Source organism: Carya illinoinensis, chromosome 4, assembly GCF_018687715.1.
Source record: "Carya illinoinensis cultivar Pawnee chromosome 4, C.illinoinensisPawnee_v1, whole genome shotgun sequence".
In the NCBI taxonomy this organism is placed as follows: domain Eukaryota; kingdom Viridiplantae; phylum Streptophyta; class Magnoliopsida; order Fagales; family Juglandaceae; genus Carya; species Carya illinoinensis.
The window spans coordinates 6,617,056-6,642,395 of record NC_056755.1 but is presented as its reverse complement, the minus strand read 5'-3'; the positions used below and the strand labels follow the sequence as shown (position 1 = coordinate 6,642,395).

At 33.9% G+C, this 25,340-nt stretch overlaps 3 protein-coding genes across 6 annotated transcripts; 1 reads left to right on the top strand and 2 right to left on the bottom strand.

Moving 5' to 3' along the window:
• Positions 1-8,905: 8,905 nt before the first annotated feature.
• LOC122308043 (BAG family molecular chaperone regulator 1-like) lies at positions 8,906-11,366 on the bottom strand. Of its 3 annotated transcripts, none has more exons than XM_043121204.1 (6): positions 11,163-11,366; positions 10,924-11,025; positions 10,433-10,767; positions 9,982-10,238; positions 9,726-9,872; positions 8,906-9,580 (listed from the first exon to the last, which is right to left on the bottom strand). In XM_043121204.1, exons 3-6 carry the CDS (start codon positions 10,668-10,670, stop codon positions 9,173-9,175), a joined length of 1,050 nt encoding a protein of 349 aa, XP_042977138.1. In that variant the 5' UTR covers positions 10,671-10,767; positions 10,924-11,025; positions 11,163-11,366; the 3' UTR covers positions 8,906-9,172. The 3 variants fall into 3 exon arrangements, with proteins under 3 accessions (XP_042977138.1, XP_042977139.1, XP_042977137.1); XM_043121205.1 differs by having other exon boundaries at positions 10,433-10,759; XM_043121203.1 differs by having other exon boundaries at positions 10,924-11,366.
• A 5,358-nt stretch (positions 11,367-16,724) lies between these two features.
• Positions 16,725-19,740, top strand: LOC122307671 (dihydrodipicolinate reductase-like protein CRR1, chloroplastic). Its single transcript, XM_043120702.1, has 10 exons — positions 16,725-16,952; positions 17,047-17,169; positions 17,298-17,372; positions 17,471-17,536; positions 17,631-17,726; positions 17,869-17,985; positions 18,655-18,747; positions 19,084-19,185; positions 19,281-19,367; positions 19,471-19,740. The coding sequence occupies exons 1-10, from the start codon at positions 16,842-16,844 to the stop codon at positions 19,501-19,503; spliced, it is 903 nt and encodes a 300-aa protein (XP_042976636.1). The 5' UTR covers positions 16,725-16,841; the 3' UTR covers positions 19,504-19,740.
• LOC122307672 (protein COFACTOR ASSEMBLY OF COMPLEX C SUBUNIT B CCB2, chloroplastic-like) lies at positions 18,985-24,058 on the bottom strand. 2 transcript variants are annotated; one of them, XR_006241796.1, is made up of 8 exons: positions 23,796-24,058; positions 23,587-23,705; positions 23,411-23,482; positions 22,421-22,564; positions 22,149-22,302; positions 20,689-20,886; positions 20,333-20,448; positions 18,985-19,579 (listed from the first exon to the last, which is right to left on the bottom strand). XR_006241796.1 is itself a non-coding variant. In XM_043120703.1 (7 exons), the coding sequence occupies exons 1-7, from the start codon at positions 23,968-23,970 to the stop codon at positions 19,575-19,577; spliced, it is 867 nt and encodes a 288-aa protein (XP_042976637.1). In that variant the 5' UTR covers positions 23,971-24,058; the 3' UTR covers positions 18,985-19,574. The 2 variants fall into 2 exon arrangements, 1 of the variants encoding a protein (XP_042976637.1); XM_043120703.1 differs by lacking the exon at positions 20,333-20,448.
• Between the last annotated feature and the right edge of the window lie 1,282 nt (positions 24,059-25,340).

Genomic DNA, 25,340 nt, shown 5'->3' with positions numbered 1-25,340 from the left:
GCCTGGGCAGTTCGTGTTGAAGATGAACCAAACAGAATTAAATCATCAACAAAAGGATGTGACAGTGCTGGACACCTATTTGAAAGTTTTATTCCCTGAATCTCTTGGTTCATTTCTTCTTTATGAATTAATCTAGTAAGGACCTCAATTCCCATTATGAAAAGAAATGAGGAGAGAGAGTCTCCTTGTCTAAGACCCCTTGAGGGTTTAAAGAAACTTTTTGAGGTCCCATTTATGAGAATAGAGTATGTAGCAGTAGTTAGACACTTTTGAATCCAATTAATCTACTTTTGATTAAAACCAAGGTTTTGAAAAATAGCAAGAATTAAAGGTCATTCCGTGTAATCAAACGTTTTTTCCATATCAATTTTTATGGCCATGAGGCCATCTGTCCTGCTCCACCTCTTCTTCTCTTTAAATGATGGAATATTTCTTGAGTTAGAATGATGTTATCTTGAATAAGCCTACCGGAAACAAAAGCCGCTCGGTATGGTGATATGATGCTGGGCATAATTTGTGAGTCTGTTTGCTAAAATGTTTGCAATAAATTTATAGCAAACGTTGGAAAGGATGATAGGTCTAAAATGGTAAACTTCGTTGGGACTATCTTTTTTAGGAAACAGGGTAATATTAGTGTGATTCAGTTCCTTTAGAAGCTTTCCACTAACGAAGAAACTTTAGACTGCTACCACTAAATCAGGTTTTATCACCTCCCAGTAGGTCTTATAAAACAGCCATGTGAAGCCATCACGGCCAGGGGCCTTTGTGGAGGGTGTCGTCTTAACAACCTCCCAGATTTCTATCTCATCAGGAATTTTGCACAGGAAAGAGTTTTCTATATCAGTGATCTTTGTGGGAAAGAGAATTTTCAATTCATCTGAGATTCTGGAATTTAAAAATTTATAGATTTTTTGAAAATGATCTTGGAATTTTGTGTTAATGACATGCTGATCAGAAGTCCAATTCCTAGTGCCAATTTTTAGGCTTTCTATGTTATTTCTCCTACACCTCACAATTGTGGAAATATGAAAAAAATTTGTGTTGAGGTCTGTTGTTGTGAGTCAGGTGATTCTTGATTTTTATTTCCACAAAGACTCTTCCTTTTTAAGCATTTCATTTAGTTGTTCTTTGATGTCATTCTCAAGATTCTTAAGAACCTGATTAGAGGGATCTTGGGTTTGAACTTTATGAACAGCCTGGTTTAACATTTTTATCTCATTTTGAATATGACAAAAACTGGTTTGATTCCGAAGTTTGAGGGTTGTTTTGGCAGCTTTCAATTTCTTTATAAGGACAAAGGCAGGTGTGCCATTAAAATTTTGTTTTCAGGCTTCTCTGATAATATCATGACTGGTTGGATCATAAGTTCAAAACTCCTCAAACTTAAAACTTTTGATAGAAGAATTTGGGTTTGAGGTATTGATGAGTATAAGAAAGTGATCAGAAGAGGTCCGAGTGAGGTTAGAAACATTTGCTTCTAGAAAAGATTGTTCCAACTAATGTTATTAATTCCTCGGTCTAACCTTTCTCTTATTCTACTAGAATCTTGTCTATTATTCGACCAAGTATATTTTGGTCCCAAAAATCCTAGATCCATAAAGTCAAATTTTTCCATATACAAGTGAAGTCCTTTTGGAGAAGATGTACATACTACAAGACAACCCCCCCAATTTTTCAAATTAAAAAAGCACAAAATTAAAGTCCCCAATAGTGAGTATAGGTCCTGAAAAAGAGTCTGTTATTCTCTCAAGTTTTTCCCTAACTTTTGTTTTTTTCGTGTAAGGTGCTTGACAATATATAGCATTCAAAAGCCAAGGCATATGCATCGGATCAGAGTAGACTAACAAGGATATTATATTTTCACATATGTAAACACAGTCACTATCTTCACTTGAGCGGTATAGGAACAAACCTAGGCCTTACTTGACCTGACGAAAAGATGTCTTTTCGAGAGCCTTCTTTTTTTTTTTTTTTTGGGAATTAAGTAAAAAACCATGGGTTATCTTCTTTGATTGTAAATTAAGAAAATATGAAAAATCTCACATCTAAATTCAAATGCCCTAATTCTTTTTCCAATCTCTAATTAATTGATCATATCTCCAAGTGGTATGATTCCAACCTTTTGTTAATGCTGTGAGACCAGGGGTAGTACTGTGGTTAGTATTATTTAATGGTAATAATAGCAATAATGCTCTCAGACTATAATCTAACGATCATTATCTCATTGTAGCTAGGTATGATAACATATGATATGCCCATAAATATAATATGAACACGACACAACACAAAATAGTGGGTTTGAGTTTAATATAAATATGCTTAGATAAAGACGAGTTAATCCGTTATGACATGATTAATAAACATGTTAATAATGAGTCAACTTACTTAACCAGAAATCAAACCAAAAAAAAACTCGTTCAAATTTATTCTAAAATTACAATTTTATTATTGTTAAGTTATAATATTGGTATTTTTCAATATAGTTATATTTTTATTATTAGGATTGTAATTCGATTGTAATTCTAAACCTATTCTCATATTCATTATTGTTAAGTTTGTAATATTAGCATTGACGTCATGTTTCATACGCCTATAGATCGGGCTCTCAGTAGTCCGAGTCTTCATTTTGGAAGGCATGTTAACACAAAGGAGAGATTGGTCGGAGGTGGCCCTAGGGTGGCCAGGGGAGCCTCCAATACCTAAGTCAGTAAAAATCCTTAAGATAGTGTCAAAAAGCATAAATTTAAGTTAGAGAGTTCATTTAGTTCCAAATCAGTCAGTCTATCCGATACCTAAGGCTTCCTTTTATACCCTACCTCAGGGGCTAGGCGACCATGTCCTGCTGCTGGGTGGAGGGGTATTCTCATAGAGTCCTTTCTGTCAGGCCTCATTTAATGCGGCATGGCCTAAATTCGGCATGATCTTTTGGTGAGTGCATTTAATATGTCGTAATCCTCTAGTGTTGCCTTAGAGTTCAATCTCGTCAAGATAGCGTGTTCTCTCCCTCTTTAGTCAGGGTAGCCTCCCTTGTGTGATATCCCCTTTTTACGTGTATTTTTACTGAATGAGTATTTTAATTTAATTAAAATATTAGTTCTTTTATTTTAAATTATCGTTTTAAGTTTAAATTGCTGTGTAATTTATTTTAGTTTGTTTTTGGATTTAAAATTTAGTTGTTAGTTTTTACTACTTATTTATTATATTTTAAATTGATGTGATGTTTAAATTATTTTATTCGTTTTATAGCTTTTAAAGTTATTTTCGTCGGATCAGTTTCTGGACTCTAGAGGTGAGGATTGGATCTCATTTCTTTTCCCCATCTTTTTTTTCCTCTTTTTCTTTTTCTCTTTTCTTTTTCTTTCTCTTTTTTCTTTCTTTTTCTTTTCCTCCTCCGGTTTCCTCCCATGCGCGCGACACTCTCTCTCTGCTCCATCTTTCGGCGTTTTCTTCCACAGCCCATAACCGTCACCTGCCACTGCCGTGACTTGCACCATCCACCCAGAAATCTTCCCCTCCTGCCGACGCACCTCCCCACCAAATTTCAGCCCCTCCCATGCCGCCGTGAACCTCACCATTCTGCACAGTTTTTGGGCCATTTCGCGGTCGTAGTTCCACCTCCGGCCACCACCTCTTCACCACATCATCACCTACCTCTTGCCGTCCTAAACCACCTATTTCCAGCTCTGATCCGTTGCCGGAGCAGCCCCCACGAGCTCATCTTTATTTTTGTCATTTTTCTCTTCCACCGCCATTTCCTCGGCCACTCACGGCCCATTCTCAGTTTCACTAGTTTCATGAATACATCTAGGTCGTTCCCTATCAATTCCAAGTCTTGGTTTGTCCCTATTCAAAAATTGGTATTTTACAACCCACGGCCACAATGTATTTTACACTGTTACATTATTTTTTTTCGCCGTTTGTAGCTCCTTGATCCTTTCAAAATTATTATATAGCGTTGTAAGTATTTTTCAAACTCTATTTTAGATTTAAATATATTATTGCTTTTACAATAAATTCATTAACTGGTTGGTTATTTCGGACTGAGTTCGAGGAGTCGAGGGTCGAATGGATTTGAGGACGGAATTGTTTGGTTATTGTTGATATTGTGATTTGTTGGATAAATTGTTCTTAAGGTGTGCATTGTCTGGTGTATACATGTGCATGTGTTAAATTGAGAAAAATTGGTTTTATCAGTGTAAATGGATTTTCGGGTGCGTGTGTATCACGACCCCAAGCCGAGATGGGGTATTATCTCAGTGGAGCTCATCTGGTCGCTCGGGAGAGTAACATACTGAGTGACGTCCCTTGGGTTGTCGCTGGGCGACAACGGGAGCGGGCGAGATGGTAACACTCTCGTACCGACTCCGTGGCCCCTCTACTGGCGGGGGCTAGAGGATGCTTGGCTACATATGCACGGGGTGCGGAACTGGGCATCACTCGTTACGAAGTCACACGCATGGTCGTTACCCGTAGTGTGACAACGGGAGTCAGGGTGTGCGAATGACCCCTAGGGGAGGTCATGGTGCATTCGGATAATTGGATGTTGTTTTGAAATTGGATTTTGGGTCAAACAAGACTTTTGGCGTGAGTTGGAAAGGAAATTATTTTTGGGGCCAAATGGAACTTTTGGCGTGCGTGCAAAAATATGGATTTATGGGATATGTGCATTTGGCATCCTTTTCTACATATTGTTGAGTTTAATATATTTTTATCTTGTGGCGTTTGGATTATTACTTACATGCGGCACCATTTTAGTACCATAGATTTTGATGCAGATGTTGAGGAGGAGGAGGAGGTTGAATTCGAGGAGGCGGCTCCGCCAGAGTTTTGATTTGGAGTTGTTTATGTCAAAAAATAGCTCTACTAGTTTTTATGTCTTGTATTATGGTTTTGAAACAATATTTAAGACCTGTAATATTTTATTATGTGTGGTTTAAACGAGTTTGTATTTAAATAAAAAAATTCTGGTACTTAGTTATAAAACTTTTATTATCCGCTACGTGTTTTTATTGTACACTTGTTGCATGTAAACACACACTTGGCACTTGGCGATAGGATAGTGACCCGTGTTGTTATCATCCTGACGTTTCGATTTCCACGTATCCGTACGTGGGAGTTGAGGGCGTCACACCTTGCCCCCAGAATAGCAATCCATCCTTTAATTCGGAACCTTGTACCCAGCTTATATAGGTCGAGAGTCTCCGATCGAGTTGTTGAGTGGTTTGGCGAAAAAATCCCCTGACACCCGATCTGGGCCTGTATTCTTGGCACTGGAGAAAAACTCCCTAATAATTAGTTTTATTATAAGTTAAAATACGAAAAATATTGATATTTTCTGTTAGTAGGTAGTTTTATTATTATTATTTAGATATTGTAACTACTAATAAATATAGATTTTAACTTTTATGTGAAATCATATTAATCGGGTCAAATAAGTTATGTGGTTTAATTCAATCAATTTACATGAAATGATTAAATATGTTGACTCATTTCTAATTAATTATTAAACGGTCAAAACATATGATATGACAAAACCCATTATTTAAATAGGTTGTATTAAGATTTGAAAGTCTGGCTCATTTAGCTCAACAAATTATATTTAGATTGATCCATATAATCGAATGTTCATAATTTAACACGATAGAAACACAAGACAAGTACCTCATGGGAACAATGGCCTCAAATCATATGGTCTATATATTTATAAGTTCCCATCAAACTTTTGTTCAAGTTGCATGCTTTCCAAACAACTTTAAAAATAAAAAATAAAAATAAAATAAAAAAGTAGCTTTACAAACCCTTACCCTATTTCTTATGCTTAATTTCCTTTCTGATTACTTATCTAATCAACCGACTTTCAATCAATTATTTGATTGTATTCTTTGCTTGGCTTCCTTATCCTTTTTATTCTCGATGAGGTGCCCACCACTGGGCTACTGATGATCAAAACCAGACACTTGTTTGATATGCTTCAACAACTCCTTTGTCTTTTTTATTAGTATTTTTTTTTTTTTTTGGTTGGAACAATCAATAATTGGAAGCTTGTTAGAAAATTCAATTTTTATAACCCCCAGTTTTTTTCTTGATGCTGTATGCTGACTCGTTTGATATTTGAAGTGTCATAGACCTCTCTATCAGGTACTCCTGTTTAGATTTTCTTTTCTTTTTCCTTTGTTCTTTCATTTTATTATTGATGCTCACTTTATCAATCCTTATTAAACCAGTGATCATTTCCTAAATGCTAATGGAAATCCAATTTCTGAGCAATTTTGTTTTTTGTTTTCTGTTTCTTGTTTTTATTTTACTTGATAGGTAGAAGACTACCACATTCCAGTGATTTTCAAGAATTCATGGAGTATTGAAGTGTTTTTCTGCTAAAATTTTGTTAAAAAGGAAAGACAAAAAGAAAAAAAGTAGTGTTCTTTTATGGAATTTTTATTTTGCACTCTTTAAAATAGAGAATAAAGCTCAATGCAGAATTTTCCACAAAATGAGGTCAATGGTGAATTGTTTTTTTTTAATTTGTTTACAATATATGAGGGGCTGTTTGCATGCTTAATTAATCCTAAGTTCACAATAATACGTGGTTTTTGTGCACTTTATTAATGTAGTTAATAAAAGTAATTATTTTATATTAAAAAATAATAACGCGACTAATCACATCAGTAAAATATATAAAAATAAATAAATTTCACATTAAATTTTTGATAATATATACCTCTTGTTACACAATCGGTTGCTTTATCTGGCCACTCAAGCAAAAGGAACCACTCAACCACAACATAAGGCTTCATGCATCTTCTGTCACCTCACCTTGGCCTCTGCTTTCTCGTGAACTTTTTTTCTTTTTGAAGTAATCTCAGGAGGCTGTTTGCCTTTCTCATCCATGCTTCCCTTCTCTCCTCTTCTTAATAATAATAAAAAGTACTGCTATTTCAATGTCTATATACCATATAGACATTATCAAAAATATATATATATATATACCATATAGACTTGTAACATAATTTGATTTAAAAAGTAAATTTTAAAATTTTAATTTTATAAATTAAATTTTATAATTTAAATGATATGGATGGATTCATTCATTCTACACACCAATTTAAGAGTATAACAACCTTAAAAATATAACTTTAAATAAAAACCAAAACAAAATTACCTCTTTCAATCCATGCTTGCTATTGGTGCAGTTTGAATGGTGAGATAAGATGAAATGAGATGGTTTTAGATAAAAGTTCAAGAAAATATTGTTAGAATATTTTTTTTAATATTATTATTATTTTAAAATTTGAAAAAGTTGAATTGTTTATTATATTATTTTGTAGAAATTTTAAAAAAAATTATAATAATGAGATGAGATAAGATGAAACACTTTTACTATCTAAATGGGAAAGAAAAAACTCCTAAATCTCTTAAACTCATGTCTTTTTAGTTGTAAATAGAGGTGAGAAAAACATCATTAATTTGTGTAAAGAAATCCTATAAATGTATTTTCACTGAGGATGATTAGAATTTATTGACAAAATCAGCATATGGGGGAGGGACAGTTAAGGTATTCAAAGATTATTGGTATGCTAAAACTGTACATTTAATTGTTTGATTGTGATGTTTTGGGCAGCTGTGAGTTGTGCTGTTTTTTATCAGCTGGGATAAAGGTGCCTATTTCCCATTAGTAACGTATAGTTGTTTGTGCAAGCATTTTTTTTTTTTTTTTAAAAAAAAGTTGAGTATATTATGAAAAGAGTAATTTTTTTGAAATATAATGGATTAATATACTAAGAAAAAATTAATTTTTTGATGTAAATTCTATATTTACATATTTTTTTCAAAACAAGTTTGTAGAATCTGTAAATTTTATAATTGTAAATATTATTTCTCTAATTAAAAAAATTAATTTTTTCATGTTTATGTTACATGTCTTTATCCCAATCTCAGCTGGAGCTTGGCTTAAGGTGTTTTTACATACAATAATGATAGGCACAACTTTTAAATACACAAATTTCATATAAAGATTTTATAAAAAAAATAGATTCTACCAGTAATGAATATTTTTTTTTTTTAAGGTGGAGTCAACTTTTTTTACAAAGACTTACATAAAATTTATCTATTTAAAATTTATACAAATCATTTCTCTTTTACATAAGACAAAAGCATTGGTACGTAGCAACATGGAATATTCTTTACTCCATCTTCAAGGTGGCCTTTGCAATTTCTTCAAGTTTGGTAGGTATTGGGATAGGGTTTTTGTTTTCCCTCAAGTTGGGTTCTGTATTAGGAAAATTTTGAATAGTGAATTGAAATGGGATGAAAGTTTAAAATTGAATAAAATATTTAAATATTATGTTTTAATATTATTTAAAAAAAATTAAATTATTTATTATATTTTATATAAAAATTATAATAATGAGTTGAGATCAAATCCAAACCTCTCCTAATAAGTAGGTTACACAAACAATCGATGGGCGTAAAATTTATGTACCATAAAAAGAAGTTCCTCGAACCCAATTTAGATGTAAATACTTGTTATAGGTATTTAATAACATGTCAAGTCGATCATAACGCTCACATTTCCTTCCACTTTTCCAACCTAATCTCCTTTGCTCCTACTTGTCCAACTCTCATTGGATGGGTTCTTATAGTAATCATACTAATTATCAATATTATGTGGTTTACTAGTGTTGGACTGATTAAACCCCCTTCTTCATCGTCGCCGTTGATCTTTTTGTCACTTTGTAGCCCCAACTGGAAGCAAGGTATAAATACTCATAATTTTTTTTTTAACTATCCCTCCCTTTTGATTCTCTGTCTCTTCTTCCTTCTTCTTTTTCTTTTTTTTTTTTTTTAAATTTTTAATTTTATTCCTCAGAGAAAAGCTCAAAAATATCGATCAATAAGAGTGAGAAGATTGTCCAAATGGGATGAGGGTTCCAAAATACACATCTCCTTTGTCTCAATACAAAGCCCACAAGGGTGATATGGCTATCAGAACAGAACCATACAACTGATGATTTTGGTACCGACCCCATTTATTTGCGATGAACCCAATGACAGACTAAAAGGGGGTGCTCAACAAAATCTAGGTACAGAAAAGAATGGAGAAAAAGGATAACAAGCCAAGTCCAGAACACATCCACACGAACAAAAACAAAAACAAAAAAACGCGGCCTATGGTTTACTCGAAGAATTCCCAATTGAACTTGGGTTGGACTGAGTTGTGAGTGGCTGAGGTGGGTGTGGATGTGGAAGGGAGAGGAACTGAAGCAGGGTTCGAATCGAATGTCTCCCATTTGGTCGTAACAACTACCCCTGTTGTCGATTGCTTCTCATGTTGTAGCTGCTGCTGCTGCTCATGAATTGGCAAATGCCCGACCGGCCACCGGGGCAGCTGCAGCTCTTGAATTGGTGCGAGTCTTTGCCCATCGGATTGCCTTGGTTGCTGCCCGTGCGTTGGTGCTCGTATTTGACCATTTGATTGCCTCTGATGATGCTGCATCGGAGTTTGACCTCCATTGCTGGTGGGCTTGGAGTTTTTAATCTTCAACGTGTCTAGAGTTTCAACATACTTTTGCACTCTTCTCACCTACATTAGATTAGGAGACTCTTAAGTTGTACACAAACAATGAGAACTTCAAGACCTCTTTTTTTTTTTCTTTTTTTCTTTTTTTTTCCTTTTGTTTGGGGTAAGTAGGATGAAACAAATGGAGCACATAGAAATTGAAGCATACCTGCATTTTCCTCTGCAATTTCGCATCCCCATCAGCCATAATTCCGTCTAATTTAAGCAACTGATTCATCAATAGCTCAATCAAAGTAAGCACATCTGTTTCCGCGACTTTCCCACCTTTATTGATTATGGATTCCATAGCCGACACCTACCCAATCCCAACTCAAAGGTCAATTTCGAAGAAATCACAAACCAAACAAACAGTTTTACATTTCTCCTTCATTTCCCGCAAAGAAATTCATATCTTGATATAATACCTGGCCAGCAAGCCTATCAACCTCCAAGCTGATTTCTGAGATGAATTTCGATGCCTTCTCCTTCTTTGCATTTCGTCTCATCTCAAGATACCTTCTTTCTTGACTAATGGGGTCCTCGACTAGCACGATCTTTGATCGGTCTTTCACCCCAGCAGTGTCAAGGAAGGCCTTTGAATTTCTCTCTCTATCTTTGTATATCAACTTTTGATCTTCATGGTGCAACCCTGTCGGTCCCGACAACATTTTTTTCAACTCTCCTATGACAAGAACCACGCATATGGCATTAATAATCTTGACAGGTTCATTCAATTCCATTTTCAGTGTCAATAAGATTATGAGAATTAATATTTATTTTTTAAATTCTTCTTCAAATTCAATTCCATCCTGACGCTAAACATACTAAGTGTGCCATTAAAGATGCTCAAGGAGCTATAAGGAGAGTTGAATGTACCGAAGGTAGCTTGAGAACTGATATAGATTTCGTGGTAGGTTGACCCGAACTTGACCTTTACTCTAATTGTCGGTGCCGGGACCGAGTTGCGATCGGAGTCCGGGTCTCGCTTCTGAACTAACATTCCTCCGGGCCTCATTTCCCACTCGGCAGCTCCTCCTGAATCGGCAGCACCTCCTGAATCGGCAGCACCGCCGACACCATTCATTCGTCCCACCCCCGTGGTCTTAGTCATCATCTTTGGCTAGCTAGCTGCCTTCTCTTGTTTTATTTTCTCGCAAAAATGTGTACGAAGAACCTCAGATCTCCGAACGTGAAGTTTGGTTCCTGGTGATCTACGTTGGAAATTAGAGATACCCAATTGAGACAAAGGCTTTTAAACTCCGCTGTAGGAGCCTCGGACCCCACCAGCATTACACGAGTCTAACCCCAACGACAACCACGCGTAGAGAGAGAGAGAGGAAGAGAGACTTCGAACTTTTTATATTTACCTCTACACAATCACTGGCGTCCTGCATACGAAAAAATTGAACCCCTCAAGCTTAATCTCCAAGAAAGCCACGCAAAGATCGCGGACCAGCGAAAAGAGCCGTCTGCAAACCAAAAATCTAGCACCTGTCAAAGCTCGAATGATAGATCTCTTGAGCAAAAATGTAGTCAAGTAGCTCTAGATTCTCTTTGCCGAAAAGCCTTTTTTCTCAGGAAAAATATCAAAACCCAAGAATGAAACCTGCGGTTTTTGCCAAGAAAGTGCCGGTAAGACCAATGCCAAAGCAAACTCCAAACTCCAAAGAAATAGAATATCAAACTAACAAAAAATTATCTCTCTCCTCCTTCTAGCTTGGGAAAACTCGAGGAAGAAGAGAGAGAGAGAGAGGAGTAAATTGAAAATGAAAATAAATATTAAAAAACGAGTGGCCAGCTAACGCAGCCACTGTGTCCTGAATATATAAATATATAATCGATAATTATTTCTAAATTATTGATTTATTATTAAAAAAAATTAATAATTAATACAGAAAGGGAAAGAAACTGCGAAAGCCGCCAAAGCTTCTATCTAGAGGCTAAAACCGAATCGGAAACCTTTTGGGTCTTCCACCCAACTCCGGCGGAATACTGTGAACTTGCAAAAGTACTTTCGGGTTTAATGGAAGGACCGGTTCTATTTGTCTGACACGTTTCAGATAAAGGGCATTTTGGGAACTAAGTGTTGCCCAATCATTGTCCAGTTAATTGTTAAACACAAGTTTTCCTCCTTGATAGTTGAAACTTGAAAGTTGAAACCTCAAGCTTGAAGTAAAGTAAAAGTAAAATAGCCACTCTTTTGACCTTTTGTGCTTGGCCCACGCGTTTCCCTCTCACTCAGCTTAAAGGTCGCACGTGTATGAGTTCATTCTTTTACCTTAGTGACCAAGGAATCCATATATTTGTAACACATTAGATAGAACATTTGTATTATATATAAATAAATAAGAAATCAATTTGTAATGCTTGAAATGTTGCAACTAGAAATCTCATCATGTTCAGTTCATATGGATTTTTATTTGTTATGAAACTGATCTTTTTATTTGTAAGTCGATATTGGTCGATGTTAGAGTTTCTAATCGTATTATAAAAAATTTTATATTAAAATGATAAGATTTAATCTATAAGAATTTTTAAAATAAATTATGTGCACCAACTTCTAAGTAGAAAACCTCAAACTCCCATATTCCTCGACTGTGAAGTGAGAAAATAATACGTGGTTACTGGTTTAGACAAAGAAGGATTTTTTTTTTTTACTTACTTAGGGTTATCTTTAAAGAAGAAATTAATCTACCAAATCAGGGACATAGACGTCATTTGAGAAGAAGCGCAAATAAAGTAAAATAAGAAGTGCCGGCCAGTTCTTTACAATGTCACCGACACTGAGACACGTGCGGAAGACATGTCGGTCATGAAAAAATCTTCCCACGTGGGAATAATGTTTTGTTGGGGGTTATAAATCGAAAATAATATACTTATTACTTCACTACAACTCATTTATTATTTTTTTATATTTGATTTTTTTTTAATTTTTTATTTTATTTAATGATTAAAAAAGTGAGTATTAATAAAGTTATATTTTTTTTTAATTTTTTCGTAATGATTAAGAATGTTAAAAAAATACTTAAAATAAAATAAAATAAAAATAAAAAAATTTATAATACATTTAAATAGTAAATTTAAGTAGTAGATGGATAGTAATAAGGTAGTAAGCTTATCACTATCCGTTATAAATTCCATGCATACATAGTTCGATGTAGAAGGTACAACCTACTGCGGTTGTTGCATTGGCCTGTACACCTACATGGAGTATAGATTAATTTATATTGCAGCAGCAGTTGGTATTGAGGAAGTTTTGGTTGGCGACAAGTTACCAGGAGATCATATGTGCTTTGCTTGCAGTAGTTTGATGGAGTTTTTGTGGGACTGTGGCCAAAGTTAATATGAGACACGTGACAAGATTAGTGGGATTATTTATTAATATTAATCCTGTTCATGTGGACTTTGACCATTAATTTTTATAAAGTTTGTAATATTAGATTACTCTAATGATCATGTTGATCCTGTCTTATGTCTTGTGTCTTGTCATTTGGCAGTAGGAGATCATTCACCATATATGGCAAATAGATTTGTGTATAATTATGAGTTAAAATCAACTTGTTATTAATTAACATTAATCATCACCATTTAACAACACAAAATTTCTTGATAAACATATAAGACATAGATAAACATATGAAATAAATCATATATTATTTATTTCTTACCTAATACTGACCAAAATATTTACATTGGATCTCGTCCAAAACAAGAATTCTCGAAGTTAAATTATCTGGAAAATGATATACTTACGGCTCTATTTTATAATTTTTATACAATCATGTTTTAAATAAAGGATATTTTTGTAAAATAATTTAAAAAAATAACATTATTTTACATAAATACCCTAAATTTAACACATGATTGTATAAAAATTGTAAAAACGAGATGTAATTATATATCATTACTCGAATTATTTTCAATATGCTCATTCATCTTAAGTTATCCATTTTCTCAAATTTATATTTGAAAATTAAGCAAAATGAAACAACTTAAAGCCTTTTTCAATGCACTCAATAAGTAAAAATTGTTGAGTATGTGAAGAATTAGTTGCCTTAATTACTTTCTATAGGGGCGAATATTTGTACCATGATTAGTCTGAATTCTTACACGGAATAACTGATTCTTTTCATCTTTTATGAGATATTATTGTCCTCCAATTTCCTTATTTTTCAAAAGGATCATCCAAAATATATTAATGAGTATGCTATAAACTATATTCATATCTCACTTTCATTTTATTACGTAAAATGCGATACATTTGTAACTCTTAGATTATCCTTTATATCATTTAAAAAAGAATTAAATGGTTTAAGAGTAATGTCACTCAATCATGGTAGGGTATACTTAAGATGAGAATATGGTCTGTAAAATTTTTCTAAAATAAATTAATTATATTCTTATATTATCCAACAAATCAAAATATTTACTACGCGTGCCATTTGCTTGTGGTTGAGGGTGGAAGTTTTGCAATAACATGAAAAAGGAATTATTAGCAAGCTAATCGATCTTAAAAAGTTTCATCTATAATGAAAAAATATAATACTTTTCTTCCCCCACACATCTAGATTATTATTATTATTCATAATCATATCATATATCAAATATACCTCTTATCCTCAAGTTCTGATTGCAAATAGGCCACTTGATTTCAAGGGCCAATGGACCTATGAATGCGCCATTGGGATGGTGGAAGGTCTCTTTAGTAATTAGTTCTAATCGATTACAATCAAACAAGCAAACTTAACTGAAAATGAAAACTCAACAACTCCAATGTTTTCTTCTTCTTTTTTAAATAAATCAAACTATAGGAGAAAGGGAAAATCCAACAATTTACCGACATTTAATAGTCTGTAAATTGTGAAACAATGGACTTTTTTTCTTCTTCTTTTTTTGGGTTTTTTTATTAATCTATGTAGCAAGCGAATTATAAATAAAATTGGTAATTTAACCCATTAACATTTTTATTTTATTAAATATTCCTATAAATTATCTTTTTAGAGTTGTTTTACTTGCAAATTGGTGGGAGATAACACACTCTACACTATATGTTAATGTCATATTTTGTACGCTTGAAACAAGATTCTAGCAAATCAGGTCGGGATCTATACCTGCAAACACAAGGAAAAATGTGGGCTCGGGGTGGTCTAGAGAACCTATGATGCCTAAATTAGTCTCATGTGTTTTAAGTATTAACTTTCTAATAATTGAGTTCAAAGAGAATTCTTTATACCTGGGATGTGTCTTTTATACGAGGTTTCTAAGGGGGAGGGGGGGACATTCTATACTCAATGTTAGGGTCTCGTCGTTCCACACATAACTATTTTAGCTTATGTATTTGATGCAATGTGGTGTTCTGAGGTAAAACTTTCAATACAGCGTGACTTCTAAGACTGCACTTTTAATGTTACGTGGCTTCTTGGGTACATTCCAGTAATGGGTAAGTGGCGTGGTCACTTATGGTTCCCTCATCATAGAATAGAGGGCTACTCGAGTCCTCATTTCACTTGCCGGTGCATGTCCTTTAATACTTGGTGTCGTAAGGAATGTTAGACTCAATGCATCCCATCTGTTTCCCTTCTTCTGGTTTTTCGCATGATGCACGCTTCTCCATCTGATGCAACTAGAAGCCCAAGTTGCCTTGGGCCTCATTATTTTACCCTAGCCCAACTATTATGCGCCGGGTGGAAAACATTCCTCCCATTATAGGTGTTGATTTACAAGAGAGTCTTCAAAATTCAAAATTTTATATAAATTTTTTTAATCTGATATGTCAATCCACACCTTGATTATAAATAATTTTTTTGTGGACTTTTTCATTTTATGCAACATTTTGGCAAGAAAAATTGCCTAAAAAGCAACAGCCGTACATTAGCTCGATATAACCCATGAGAATAATGGGGCACCATGTGCTGATGTTGCACGGCTAATATTCTTCATTCATAGTCAAACTTGTCCATGAGTGCCATAGTTCACGCGCAGTTTACATATTGGCCTTAAATTTCAATATCAAGTGATTCAAGATCGTTTTGTTACCCTTAAACTTCATTATTTTTACATACCATTGAATTATTATTGTTGGACCAAATACTTCTCAAATTATTATTGGAGTAATTATGAATAAATTTATAGGTCTAACTCATCTCATAATGATCCAAAATAATCCATCCTTAGCATTCCCATTTCATTCTTTGTATATAAATATTAAGTTAAGAGATGGTGCCTCCAAGCTCCAATGGCCGACTTAGTTACACTAATCTCATGGAATTAATGTCTAATAATATAAAGGGATATACATTAGAAAACCTGTCTGTTCTTGAATTTTTTTTTTTTTTCTTCAAGAGGATGGAGGGTTTCAAATCCAGATTTTTTATTTGGAAAACTAAATTATACGCCATCAAACTCTTAGCTTTCTAGAATCTCCTTCCTTTTTTTTTCTTTTTTTTTTTTTTGTAGGAATAAGAAACTTTATTCATAGTTGAAAACTCAGTAAATCAGACCAAACACTTTGCGAAATGCAAGCTGGAACTGAATTCCACTAAATAGAAATGTCTTTAAGACTCCACCAAACTTTATTCGTAAAGGTTACCATTTGGGATGAAGTGGCATGTACACATCTATGAGCCATGTCAGCCCGTTGAAGACTCCCCATTCGTGGGAGTGTATCATTATTGTATTCTATTTATGATTCATATATTTATTTGCAGTTGGGTGTATTTCAAACCAAAGAGTAATTTTTCTACCAAATTAAAAATAATAATAAATGAATAAACTGGTAATCCCTCATATCTCTGGTCACGAATAATATATCCTGGTATAAAAATTACATGACTAGCATGAAAGAATAAAAAAATAACGATTTTACTAAAATCCTTGTTTATATTACATTACAAAGGATGCTGATACGGTCACCACAGCTCCAGTTGGGAGCTACCGTTGGCAATTTATATTTTTTTTTATTTTTTGTGTTTTTTTCACATGTATTTTTTTAACATTTTTAAATATTTAAAAAAAAAATCAAAACTTCATTAAAAACACTTCATTAATCACGAAGAAAAAATATTAAAAAAAATAAAGATCGGCCAACAGTAGCTCCCAGAGGTGGCCTTATCATTTTCCCACTACAAAACATACATCCTTGTCACGATATTGAATTCCCTCCAAAGAGGTGTAATCTAGAAAAATAGAAACCTTATCGAGTCGCATGTGGTGACGGGAAATAGGCTTATCTTTTGAGAAGAAACAAACTAGCTCGGCTGAGAAGTAGTAGAGTTTTTGCGCAGCAATGGCGGCCTTGAGCTGCCCATTTCACCCTAAAGTATACAAGAGTTCTCAAAATATTAAAGCTAGACCTTCCATCTCTTGCTCAATGCAGCCCTCTCAAAGTAATACCAAGGTAACAAATTCAATATCTATTTAAAGGACCTCTTTCATCCAAAAAATCATATTTGAGAAGTTGCCTCTGTATTTATGTGGCATGCAAGTTTTAGGTTATTGTGAATGGAGCAGCAAAAGAAATAGGAAGGGCAGCAGTAATTGCAGTTACCAGAGCTAGAGGAATGGAGGTGGCTGGTGCAGTGGATTCCCATCTTGTGGGAGAAGATATTGGGAAGGTTTGGTTTTCTCTTATTCAACCCCTCTATTTTATACTAGTTTCTTGTTGGAGTTTGTCTTTATCCCAAGAAACTTTTGCCCTTTTCCCACATCCTTTTGATCACTTTCCACCATTCTTCTAGAGTAGGTATGTGACATGGAAGAGCCACTAGAAATTCCCATAATAAATGACCTCACCATGGTATTGGGTTCCATATCTCAGGTACTGTACTCAAAATGCTCTCTCTCTCTCTCTCTCTCTCTCTCTCTCTCTCTCTCTCTCTGGGATTATCACATTAACCTTGTATTGCATGTTGGTAGTCAAAAGCAACAGGAGTTGTCATTGATTTCACTGACCCTTCGACTGTATACGACAATGTGAAACAGGTAAAAACTCTCCAACTTACACTATTTGAACTTCAAATCAGTCGGAGAAAAAATAATTCTAATTGTATTTTTGCTCATTTGCATGTCCCTTTAGGCAACAGCATTTGGGATGAAAAGTGTGGTGTACGTACCTCGAATTAAGCCTGATACCATAACTGCATTATCTGTATTATGTGAGAAAGCCAGCATGGTGAGCACAGGGTGAGAGGTTTCACTAACAAATTCAACTTTGATTTTTCAATCTTTCGAGCTTTTATGTTATAGATTGAGTTTCACATCGTCAAGCCTTTTCATTTATTTTTTTGCTCTGTTGTACACTCCACTGTTCTCAGGGTTGTCTTGTTGCGCCAACTCTATCCATAGGATCTATACTTCTCCAACAGGCAGCAATATCAGCTTCCTTCTACTACAACAACGTAGAGATTGTGGAATCAAGGGCCAGTGCGAAGGTAAATTAGATCAACCTACTTTTAAGTTTCCAACAAGTCGAGAAGAGATCCAGCTTCCATGGATATCTTGTAAATATTCGAGACATTAATTTTAAGAAAGTTCAAAAAAGGCTTTTTGTAAAATACACTACGAAAAAATTAATAATAATATAGACAAAAAGCAAACTCTTTAGAACATCTTTATGATCCACTGAAAGCTCTGCAGTCAATGCCAACACGTCTATTTAAGTATGGAGCATCAGAAAAAGGGTAGTATCAACTGCAATCAATACATTTCGTAGTTTTTTTATATGTTGTTTTATGGGGTCAATGAAGTTGATATATAGGGTGAAAGTTTGTGCATTAGGAAAAAATAAGTCGAACTTTCATTTTTGGATCATTTTAATATTTAGCACCTTGTTAGTCAACTTATAAGTCCAAATGCTAGGCCAGGCAACTACAGCCCTTGGATATACTACTATGTACCTCATTGGGAATCCATTTCAGATGTTTTCTTTTTTCCCATTAAATTTTCATTTGCCCCTTGCATACACACTTACACACATCAATACATATCAATTTGTTTATGCTCTTACTCTCTGTGTTCATATATTTTACAATTGAATCCAAGCTGTAGAGAGGTAACAATACCTTGTGCGGGTTGACGCTAAATTTGCCTTTGATGGCCAGGATCTTCCTTCGCCAGATGCAGTCCAGATTGCCAAAAACCTCTCTAATCTTGGTCAGATCTACAACAGACAAGATATTTCAACGGACGTTCTGGTAAGCCCAACAGGGAATTGATTCACATATGAATCCTAATTCAATCCAACTCACAAAAGATCTTACCATCATGCCAACTGGAATTTTTGAACCCGTATAGGCTTTGAGAAAACATCAAAACCATAAGATTATCCCAAATTCGGAGATGGAAAAATAATAATTTTTTTATAAGTGATGGCAAAATAATAATAATAATAATAATAATAACAACGACAAAAATAGTAACAAGATGAAAAGTGGAAAATCTAGATCTCACAGAATCAAATAACTAGCAAACATTTACAGAGGTCCACATGATACAAAAGCAGTTCATTACTTGTCTTTTCATCCTATAAGGCGAGGGGTCAAGTTCTAGGAGAAGATGGGGTTCGAGTACATAGCTTAGTCCTTCCAGGACTTCCTTCAAGTACAACAGTCCACTTCTCAGGCCCAGGAGAGGTGTGTTAGTGGTTTTCCTTTTCTTGTTTTCAGAAGCATGAGCTTGAACAGTTTACGAACATCACAATCTGTTCCATAAATACTGCTTACCACAGGTATACTGCCTCAAACATGATATTACCAATGTGCAATGTCTGATGCCAGGCCTAATCTTGGCCATCAGAAAGGTTGTGCGCCTCAAGGTAACCAATCCAATGCCATTTAATTTTTTAATGTCTTCAAGCATTTTGCTTTAGTCCATCTCCAAAATGAAAATGCCCCTTTCATTGTAAATTTTTCTTGCAGAATCTGGTGTATGGCTTGGAGAAATTTTTGTAGAAACCCATATCGTTTTCCGTCTCCACAATCTGGAACTTTAACGTGTTCATCAATTGAAGATCAATAGCTGATCATCCTGAAGACAAAAATTAGAAAGAGAACGCTTTGATACAAGAAACAGCAGAGGGGAAAGAGATTTTTTCTTTTGTTTTTAATATTCAGTGAGCTTTTGAGAGACTTTAAAAGTTATGTGATATTCAGTCCAAATAGAACATGATGAAGGCCAAATTTCATTCATACTGCTTTTCTCAGATATCAACAGACTGCTTTTGACTCATTGGACTAAATCGAGGAATGATCAAAATTCTACAAGATCCACTTTAAGCAACCAGCTATAAAAACAAAAAATAAAAAGTCCCAAGCCTTTAATTTTTTTCTTTTTCTTTTTCTTTTTCTTTTTCTTTTTTGTACAGGTAAAAAGAGATTTTATTAATCCACGTAATTAAAGCCTTTTGTTTTTTCTTATGGCAACTAATCCTACTTATAGGGAAAAAAAATACATAAAACAAATCCTTTTATTGAGATATGGAATATCACTAATAAGCTTTAATCCTGCACTATTTTTTTGTAGTTCTTGCTCCTGGTAAATAAATGGGGATTAGTGCCAGTCCAGTCTAAAAGCCTATTTTAGGTACATCACTTGTTTCTACTCCATTACATAAATGAAAAGAAAGTTCCAAGGGAGAATTAACATAACTATAGTGTTGGAGTTTCTAATGTTGAAAATCTGAGAGGAATAATGACTTGCTTACTACCAAAAAGCTTTTCATCCCTTCCTAATTGATGTCTTCTTTATAATTTTTAAGCTACTTCAATTTGCAATACAAACCTTTATTTCCTTTTCTCCCTCATTTTGTTAGTGCAGCAAATTAAAAGCAGATAGCAACCAAGACACTTCGCTTTCTTCTCAAGCAAGTCATGCACAGGTACTTACCAGCTAATTTTCTGCAAGATTAAAAAGGGTGCCAAACTAGCAACTGGTTGATTAAATTTAGAATTTAACAGATTTCAGATTACACTTGAATAACCAGCCATGAGACTGGTAACCACACAGTAATGAGAAAACAAACTTCCAAATAGAATTTGCCTATTCATTTTATACAAAAATGAGTTATCTTCCAAATAGAACTTGCCTTCTCATTTAATACATTAAAAATGAGTTATGAATCCCTTACAAACTCTTACCTCCAAATTTGTTTGCAAGAGCTCCTATCCAGGCTTTATCTCTATCGCTATATGCATAGCCCCTGCTTGAAGCCAACAGGACAAAACCTTCACCTTCAATACCTTCCATCTGATTGGCACCAGGTTTTGGAACTTGTAGCACTGGTTGTACCAGGAGAGAACGAGTCCCCTTGGGTAACAGCTCCCAAAGCACAGAATCTAAAATAATGATCAAACATTCATATTGTTCCAAGAAAACTAGAGGTCGAGTCTGAAAAACACCATCTAAATAAGACAACTTTACTGTATATGAATCACTGAGTAATTTGGCAAGCACTACTCCAAAATTTGTTTCCATTGGTTATGAATCACTGAGAAAAATGCACTGATGGTGTTTCACATTGATTTTTCCAACATTAAAATGTGATGGCATTTGTCCATTAACAATAAAACACTAGAACCTTATGGGGTAATATGTGATCAGACTTATACACTGGAATGTTATACAGCATGCTGAAGTAGAAAAGGATAAATATAATGGATATTGCAGCCAAACTTCTTGACCATCTCTTCTTCTAAATATTTAAAATGTAAAAACAAAAAGACGAAGCTCCCTTAAATTGGAAAATCTTATACCACTGTCATCCTCAAGGGACTTAAAAACTAAGATTTTCAAATTAATTTACTGATTTATAAGAGATAAGAAGAACAGCTTTGTCAACCCCCCTTCCCACTTCTCCAAAAAGAAGCAAAATGCTTCAGAAAATTTGAATTAAATTCAAATGAAAACCTCCATATAAGAGTAGTGATAGATTTGTGAAGTAATAACTTGGAGAAGTTGAACGGCATGTTTGACTTTGAACATCTTTTCACTATTCAGAATTTTTGGTTGTGTTTTAATATTTGAAAGATATTTGGATTGAAATTGATAATTTTTCTAGAAATCAGGAAAAATAAATTGATTCCAGAACAGCAGGAATTGTTTGAAATAAGCTTCTCTTAAATGATTTAAAGGCAATTGATGAGAAAAATGATTGCCAAGCATTATTCAGTGGTCGTTGCATTTTCAAGAGCACCAATGGTATCTTCAACATTTTAACCAGTCTCTAACTAAATCTTTCTATCAAACAAAAGATTCCATTAGTTAGTGAATATTAGTGCTTTGAATAAACAATTTTTATTTCAAGAGGGTGGTTTCTAATTCAAAACAAGAGGGAATATCCAGGAAGGCTTTAGTGGGCCCATGTAGAGTGTTTATTATGTGCAGAGAAAAAAAGAAGAAGGTATATTTATCCTACTAAAAATTCTTTGAGTCTGCTAATGTATGTTAAAAAAAAAAAAAAAAAAAAACCTTTTTGCAACTGGATTTGTATAATCCATAAACACACTATTATGTACATTTTGCCAACATGTCGAAACTAGATTCAATGTTAGATTAGTTCTTTGATGAAGAATTAAAGTAATGTCCAATTTATGGCTACCTGAATTCTGAGGAAAATAAAGGGTGTCCTTCAGATTTTTTAGGCCAATCCTTTCAATTTGTTTCTCAAACCATTCAAGTAAATTTTTTCTTGATGCCTCTTCTGGTATATTCCAGTAGCCACGTGCACATAATGCACCTTGAACAGATATTAACTGAAAGATGAGACAAAATATTCTTCAGAAAGATCAGTAACTGGAAAATTAAAGTTCATATTTATAATGGAATGTTGTGTTTGATTCATAAATACTACATGATTATGGGATGATATACCACAGCAATGGTGTTGGTATTGCGAAGCAAGATGTAAGTTGCCCAAGCCAAGTCTTCCTTCTTAGTATCCAATATGTTTTGTGACATGACAAAAATTTGCTCAGTACCTTCAGGGATAGTTGCTTGATCTGCTGCACTAGCACCCTGCAAAAATTTCCACATTACCGGTTTACAAATTTGGGCATCACATAAACAGAGCTCCAGGTAAAGGATATTTCTCGGGTTCAATCTCTCAAAGTACTATCATAGATGATATTGCCAATACCAAACTACTTTGTTCCAGTTTAGCGAGAGGAATTTTTACCACCAAAAAGAATTTGACTCATGTACCTCTAGGCTGCCCTGGGGGTGAATATCTTTTATTTCCTAACCATACTTCCCGATGGAAATGTGATTAAATCTGTCTAAATCATAAAACAATCTCAGTATCCCTATTTAACCCATCATGTGTGAAACAGCACCATTAACCACATTATTGGTGATACTCCTTGAGATATCAAATGTTTCAAGAACATGTGGATTACGACCCTTCAGCTGATAATTTTTAAACAATGGCAGGCCTGGTGCAAAGCAGAAAGGAACTTTTGTCATGTAAAATACATCTTGAATTTCTGTAACCAGAGAGAATTTGCGTCGGAATTTATGAGATTGGGGGAGATAAAATTAAGCTACAAATATAGTGCTCAACCAAAATATTCAGTCTTTAACAAATTGGTCGGGGTGCCCTAATTGGTATCATAAATACCAAAAACAGTTTTAAGCCCTAAAATTACCTGAATAAAAGTCTCTCCAACAAGTAAACACAAGAAGTTAATACAGGTCAACCGGATATTTTTCGGGCACACAACTATCAATCTGTCAAACCCGAGCTAATAATATTGCCGTGAACTTTAAAAGAGTGTCTAAAGCTTAATTGAATTCGTAGACTAAGAAATTATACCCGCACAAGCGATGATGATAAAATAACAGCAAAACTAATAGGAAAACTACCTTAAGAAACTTTCCAAGATAGGGGATTATAACGGAGAATGCAGCCAAAGAAAGGCCGATAGCTTCTGTTCTCTATAAAAGGAAAAAATCAAGGAGATAAAACGAAATTAAGAAAATTAGCACAAGCCTAATAAGAATCGAAAAAGAAGACACCCTCAAATAAAGGGTTTGCTTACAAGCTGTGCCGGAGTGGGTGTAGCAGAATCCGAACCCAGGAAGTGGTTCAGAATGAGAAGCGAAGCGAACCCGTACCCGATCCATCTGGGTAAATAGGACTCGTCCAACCCAGGTATCCCTGAAAGCCCGAACACAATCATACATTAGAAAGCACAAACATACCCGCATACATATATAAGCTCTAGTATAGAGAGAGGGAGAGACAGACCGAGAGTGAAGCGAAGAACGGATAGGTTAAGTTGTTGATTTGAGGGAGTTTGCGAGTTTTGAAGACGAGAGGAGATTGACGCTGGTTTCATGGTGGATTTTTTGGCGGGGAACTGAGCAGGGATTATCTTCATTTTGAACTGAATTAACGGATTAGAATAGAGTAGGTTGCTCATTTTCCTTTCTTCCCTTTCTCTCTTCTTTTTGGATTTGGAAGCTGGAAAAATGTTTTGAAATTTTCGCTGGTGCTAGTAATGCGCAAGTTTCGTGCACGCTGTTATTTTAAAAAATACATATATCTTAAAATTATATAAATTAATTTTTATATAAAACATTTCCAATAATTCTTCTAAATTTTGAGAAGGTGGCCAATAAGGTCTTGTTTGTTTAATAAAAATTAAAAATTTTATCTCATCTCAACTTATCATTATAATTTTTTTAAATTTAAATACAAAATATAATAAACAATCTAACCTTTTCAAAATCTCAATATAAAATTAATATTCAAAAATTATATTATAATAATATTTTATTCATTACTATTTAAAATATCTCATCTTATCTAATCTCATCTGTGTAACCAAACCTAAGATATTAATGGAAGGCATTTTATAAAGAGTTTTATCATGCATAAATAAAGTCTTGTATGAATCTGTGTATTAATACTGATTCTTTCATATTTAAAATTTAAATTACTATTATTTTTAATAAAATTTATTTTTTAATTAATCACATTAAATTAACATATATTAATACATAATTATATTTATAACTACATTTTTACTGTTACAAAATTTTGGGAATCGGAGAAAAATTATCTATATTTTATTTTAAAAAGACAATGTTAAGATTTTCTTGTGAAGCAGAATCATGTGTAGCCCTGTCTGCATATTGGGCTGCACTGAGACTGGCCCAAGATCGGCCCAGATAAAGCTTGGACTCGGCCTTGAGTTAGAACAGACGAAGTTAGTCAGCAAAATGGCAATGAAAACATTTCAACAACTATTTCAATTTAATAATGATAAATATAGTTATAGGTTGTATAAATATATCGTATTTTGTTTTTTTAAAAAATAAATTTATTATTAAAAAAATCAATGCAGCAGGTGAAAGTCTTGCAAAAATAAGAATGTATGATCGCCTAACATTGATAGTACCCATTTAATTGATTGGCAGTGTTGGTTGAATTATCAATTCAACATTCTAGAAGAATAGTCTGTCTTTAGTCGCTGTACCTAACAATTAATACTTATTTTTAATCACTTTTGGTTTATAGTCTAGCAATAATCATGTAACAAATTAATTATTTATATATATATACATATATTATTTTGGTCAACTCAACACAATCTATGGTCATGTACAGACTACAGAGTCTGCCGTGACATTTTCAATTAATTTAATATTTTCCTTACCTTAGAGCACATGCATTGAATACTTTAAAATATCTAGTAAGGTAAAATATACATAAAAAGTGGTATAATTGAACTGCATTGAAATAATTTAAAATATATATATATATATATATATATATAATCGGATATGA